Raw genomic sequence first — 6,000 nt, 5'->3', positions numbered from 1 at the left:
CATTTCAAAATGACACCTGTATTTCTAGTCAGCTGAACTGAAAGCTTACATCTGAACAGTCCTGAAGGTTGGGAGGGATTGAAATATGTTTTTTGTGGCTTCTTTTCAACATCATATTCATACCAATTACTTCCCATTTCTCTTAGCTACAACTGAGTGCTAGTGAAGATACTAATTTGCCTTTATGACCGGATGAAGTTGTGGGCTAGGAGTGAAAAAGATGCAAAGTAGGATCACCACAAAGCACAGGAGAACAGTAATTTCAGCAGAAAGATGGCAGAGTGATCCTGATTGTTAAATCTGGTGTTAACTAGCAAACTCAATAAGAAAAGGCTCAAATGTTAGCAAAACCACCTTGCTTCCATTCTGAATTTCTCTTTTTATTTGTAAAGACTGTCATTACAATTGAAAAGGACTCAAAATGGACTGATGTACACATCATTGGTGCTTCATGATGGACCTGATGGACTCCCTGAATGGATATTGCTTCAGCTTTGATTTTAAAAAATGATCTAACAAGAAAATCTTTAACTCCACTATTGATCACAGGTGGCAAAAATGAAAGAAAGAGAAAAAGAAATTAAACCAAAACTACCGTTAAGTTCATAACATATACATTGTTGGCTGATGACACTGGTTCCAAATGTACAATAAAGCCCACAACACTTTATTACTATGAGTATGATTATTGTGATTGTTTTTCTCATGTTGATCAACTTGCTTTTGAAGGTTGTTGTTTTTGTTTCTTGGTTTTAAACTTGCATAATAAACATGCAATGAAATATTTCTTTTTAAAGTGTTTTTCAGACTTTCTGTTTTCATACAAAGATTTCATAAAGTTGCAGTGTTGCATCAGAGCATTACCAAAATAAGAGCAAGAGCAAAAGAGGAAGGTAAATGTGAATTTAGCTTGATGAGAATAACCTACTCTTGTCCTGAGACACGCCACTGTCTTATTAAAAAGGTGTGCACAGTCAAACCCCTCCCCCCACAACCTCACCAAAACACAAAATAAATATTAACTGGGAAGAAAGGGAGGGCACAAAGAAAAGATAAGATGTCGTCATGCACTCATCTTCTGCATAGCTCAACCCACATATAGTAAGGCACTATTTCCCCACAACTTAGTGTCCAAAACAATCCTTTACAGTGCTTTGTGAACTATATAGTTTCTTCCAGGATGATGAAATAAATAGATTGAATAAATGTCACTACCACATTATCCCACGTGTATTCTCAGAGTCAAGGGATTCATCTGGCAGTCTCATAAAATAATTGCCTCTTTGTGTGCGTGCATGTTATGTATGTGGATTTATGTGTGGGTGTATGTTTTTCCCCCCCATGAGTTGCTGTTTTAAGTTTTCATTGTTCTTTGCTCCATTGTTCTCAAAGCAAATAAACAGGAAAAAAAACCCAGCAAAGTCAGGTAATCAGAAACACAGCTTTGGTGCTCCAAAAAGCACACAGCTTTGGAGAATCGAGAAATCAGTTATTCCCTAAAGAGCTGGGAAATGGATGGACATATTTTCAGTGGTGATCCTCATTCGTATTTAGTTGAGCTGGTCTTCATACTGTTTTCGGAAGCAGTCACCAGCAGGGAAAAACTCCCAGCACCGTTCTTGATACATTTTCCATACATAGGATTCCTGCAAGACACAGGAGATTTAAATAATTAATCTGATTCAGTGAGAGTACATTAGCCACCCATCTTTCAAAAAAGTCTACACGCTGCTCTAAATTTTCTGATTCAATTCAAAATTGATCTGCTGTATTTGAACCTACATGTGATGGAACACAGTAACAACTGAGTTCATTTTAGTTTAGGCTTTTGGATTTCTATCTCCTGGATGAAAGTATTATAGAAACACATTTATGTTAGGCTAGGAAGTAGTTTAAAGAGACTCTTGAAGAGCTCAAGAATTTTGACCTTTCTGGTGAAATAAAAAATAGAGACAAAACAATTAGTTTTGCTCTTTTATGTCCAGGAGCAACTTGAAGCTCAAATACAGTTGCCTGCAATACCAAACTGTAGCTAAGGATTAGTGTTTTAATGATCCTTAACGGAACCCCAGCTGAATTTCTACATCAGCATTTCCAACATGCCTGTGTACAATGTATAAAATAATACAATGGCTTTAACGATATCAGTTTCTGGTAGAATCCATAAATGGGAGCAGTTCCCCCTAACTATAGGTTTTATCCCCACCTGTTTTAACATATAGTTCACTGTCCAAGGGCTCTAGTCTTGTCCTGATGTATAGCGCTTATGCCAAATATATCCCTACATTCATTGAATCTGGTGTATTCCACATTTTAAGGGTGACTCTTCAACTTTTGAATAATACAGTAAAAACAAAACAAGACAGCATTTTATTGTAGCAAATACCAGAGCCAGGAGGATTCAGTTGATTAGATAGCTCAGAGGCCTCTCTCATTCCCCACCTCTAAATGAAAGCATCGTATAACTAACCAGACTGGAGTGATTATTGGTAGTCACTGTCTGGACTCAGTGTATACAGTGGGTCAAAACACACAATATGTAACATCAAACAATGATGATCAAACAATGCAGCAGTATTTTTCCATAACAAATATTATCAATTTACAAAACAGAGGTAAACATCCTAGTCTAGTTTAACATGTCATTGTCCAAGGACAAAACACATATTCAGAAATAGTAAAACAAGTTTATAAAATGTGCACCCAGTCAAGACTGACAGGCTGTATATAGACAGAACATGATAATAGTAGTTCAGTATATTTGTCAGATTTCAAAGAGAACAGCTTAAACAAACAGAGCAAAAATGTGCTGTATCCCTGTGGTGTACTGCAATTTGTTGCTCTGACAGCAATCTGTGTGTGTGTAGGACCTGCAACTACCAACCACTTTACCGATCACTCTTACACAGCTCTCAGTGGGAATTCCAGCTGTCTGAGCATGTCTGGCACACTTTTTTTCCTGTTGACAATTGTAGCTACAAGAGGCTTCAGGAAGTGTCAAAAGGTTTGGAAGAACATTTCGAAGAGCAGTGAAGGCAAGAAAAAAAAATCTTGGTAAAATAAATCTTTGGGGCTTCATCTTCCAAAGGGTTTACCTTTTATCTGCACCCAAAAAAGCATGTAGGCACCTACATCTGGACTCAAAATGTGAATGTTTGTATAGAAAGCAGATCTTTACATTCCAGTTTATACAATTCATGCACATAGATGCGCATTCAAAAAAGGAAAATGTGGCCTGTGAAGCAGGCCTAACAAGCATCCTTGCCAAAAATATGGCTTAATTTTGGTTGCCCTTGTGGAGGTGTAAAAGGAACGAGGGCGAGGAAAGTCTCTTCTCATCATGTGCACCTGTGCAAGATGCAACCCATGTCACAATGTTTGTCGATTTTGAACGCAAGGAAGCATTAGTGCCAACAGTGTTTCACGTAACAGGGGTGTTGTGAGGAATAATACATGCATGACTACTACAGTGAGGTGAGCTTTATAGGTATGTAGCTAGATAGGAAGACAACCCAAAGAGGGCATAGGCAGGGCTCCACCTCACAGTAGTGCAGCTGGTCAGCACTGTGGGAGAACCTATGATACACTTCCCAAAAAGAGAAGTAGGAGGAGGCTCTGAGTACACTCGCCTCAGAGGACATTCTCTCTGGCCACATCCCTCTGGTATGGTGTATCTGCTCACCATCCATGGCTGTGCCATCTAAAGCCCCTGCAGAGTCCACTGAAATTAACAAAAAATAAACGAGAGTCCGCCATTCTCATCTGTTCAAGAGTGATTTGGAGGTGGTGTGCAGCAGTGTACAGTGTCTCTGCACGGCCCCTGTGCTGGATTGTTCCTTGGGTGAGCCAGCCCTATTCTGCATGGCGGTGTTAGGGGGGAAGGGAATGGATCCACAGTCCTGCCTCCTTGCTCTCCAGGTTGGGGAGACAGAAAGTGAGCATAGGGACTAATAGGCTGAGCTGAGCAAGTGGTTAGAATTTCATTTTGGATAAAATGTTGTGAAATTTAAGAAGCTTTAGTTTTATTTGTTCTTCTCTTAAATGAATGTCACCTGCCTGAATTTCATGTGTATCTGGGTTGTGTGTCATTAATGGACACACTGTTACACATTGTACATGATGAGCAAATTCTCCTTCCCTTGCCAAATTTGTGAATGCTTATTCCAATCTAAAAGTTAGAATCCAGTTTGTTATCCTCATTAAAAGGTGCCAGCCTCACTATGATTGTCCTTATGTCTAATAAGCCTGTCTCTTATGGAAATCACCAGCTTTCAATATTGCTTATACAATACCATGAGAGACAATGGTATTTTACAGAGAAGGATGGCACTGTCCTGGCTTTGAAAAGAATACAATATAAATTACAAATGACCAAGTAAGTAATAACAATAACAAAGGAAGCAAGGAAGATAGTCAATAGGAAAAAGTCTAGTGACTCGTTATTTTAATGGGATGTACGTATCTTGTTAGTTGCAATTTTTCTTTCCTGCTTATTTTGGGGAGAAAAGTTTTAAGGGTACCAGAACAGGTGCAAAGGTGCTGAAGAGGAGGTTAACAATGAAACTCTGGCCAAAATAAATGAGTTTTAAGGAACGTTTTGAATGAGGTCACTTGTTCCACAGGGAGAGCTTCACACGATTGGTAAGAATTCTCATCTAGTTGTGCCATAGTGAACATTCCTGACTTTTATCACTAGCACGTTTTAAATAGTACTGGAGTAAACAGTGCTCACTTACCTGCCCTGTATGCTCTGTTTCATCTTTGTTAATGAGATACATCAGAAAAAATCTACAGACAAAGGTATTTTCATCAGAAACAAGCACAGGGAAAGATCAGAAAACCAAGGTCAAATACAGATGGATGTTTACCATTATATTTTATAGAATAAGAATAATTCTGTTAATGGATATACAATATACGCATGCCATTTAGAATTTTAGATATGTATTAAACCACATACAATCTCAACACTTCTGAGGTTCACTCATCATTCATTTTTACAAGCTGATTACAATTAATAATGGATGACCCTCAAAAGAGTAAGAGATTCAGGTTTGGTTTACTATAACCATACAGCAGTTATGATGCTTAGATGAAGCTTTCCCAATGCTTCTAATATGAAAATTATTACTGCATTTTCTTGTCCCAGACCAGGGAATTAGGGCCTTACTGTACACACTTATGCTGGTGAATAGTCAAGCATTATTCAAGATGATTAAGGGTTTCAGAATCAGTTTATTAAACAGTTTATTAAAGAGGGTGCTTTATTAGACCTTGTGGTTCAAACTAGTCAATACAGATAAAAATCTGACAGCAGAATATAACCCTGTGGTTTTATTAATACTCTAGGCTTGATGCTTTGGCATATTTACACACAAGTTGATGATTTCATAATCTATCTCATTTTTATATTAAATCCATTTCTCTAGACATGACATCTCTCTCTCTAAAATATAAACAAAGCACGACCACTAATTTTGGGTGCCCAATTTGAGGTACCTAGGACCTGATTTTTCAGAGTACTTAGCATTAGATAGAACTTTATATATTTAAATGCAGCTTCCATTGACTTTAGTTGCAGCTGTAAGAACCAAGCACTTCTGTCTCAAGTTGGGTATCCAGACATAGGCGCCGACTCTGTGGGTGCTGCGGGGCTGGAGCACTCACAGGGAAAACTTAGCGGGTGTTCTGCCCCCACCGGCAGCCAAGCTCCCCCCGCCCCCACCCCCTCCTTCTCCAAGCACACCGCATCCCTGCTCCTCCCTCTCCCAGCACTTCCCGCCCACTGCCTAACAGCTGTTTGGCAGCGCTTAGGACTTTCCAGGAGGGAGGGGGAGTGGGGATGCGGCACGCTAGGGGGAGGAGGCGGTAAAAAGGTGGGGCAGGGACTTGTGGGAAGCGGGTGGAATTGGGCCGGGGCGAGAGTGGTGCAGGGGCAGCCAGGGGCAGGGACAAGCACCCTCCGGGCAGAGGAGAAGTTGGTGCCTCTGCATCCAGATA

The 6,000-nt window shown here is 39.7% G+C and overlaps 1 protein-coding gene across 1 annotated transcript in view; it reads right to left on the bottom strand.

Moving 5' to 3' along the window:
- Window positions 1-206: 206 nt before the first annotated feature.
- Window positions 207-6,000, bottom strand: part of RYR2 (ryanodine receptor 2) — a 717,900-nt gene continuing 712,106 nt past the window's right edge. The window contains exons 103-104 of the mRNA XM_084622892.1: window positions 4,737-4,788; window positions 207-1,646 (exon numbers count right to left, since the gene is read on the bottom strand). Of these exons, the coding sequence (XP_084479018.1) occupies window positions 1,551-1,646; window positions 4,737-4,788 (148 nt within the window). The 3' untranslated portion in view covers window positions 207-1,550. The remainder of the gene's footprint in view (window positions 1,647-4,736; window positions 4,789-6,000) is intronic.

This window comes from Lepidochelys olivacea, assembly GCF_965140295.1.
Source record: "Lepidochelys olivacea isolate rLepOli2 genome assembly, chromosome: 3".
NCBI lineage: Eukaryota > Metazoa > Chordata > Testudines > Cheloniidae > Lepidochelys > Lepidochelys olivacea.
This window is presented reverse-complemented; position numbering and strand designations above follow the sequence as displayed.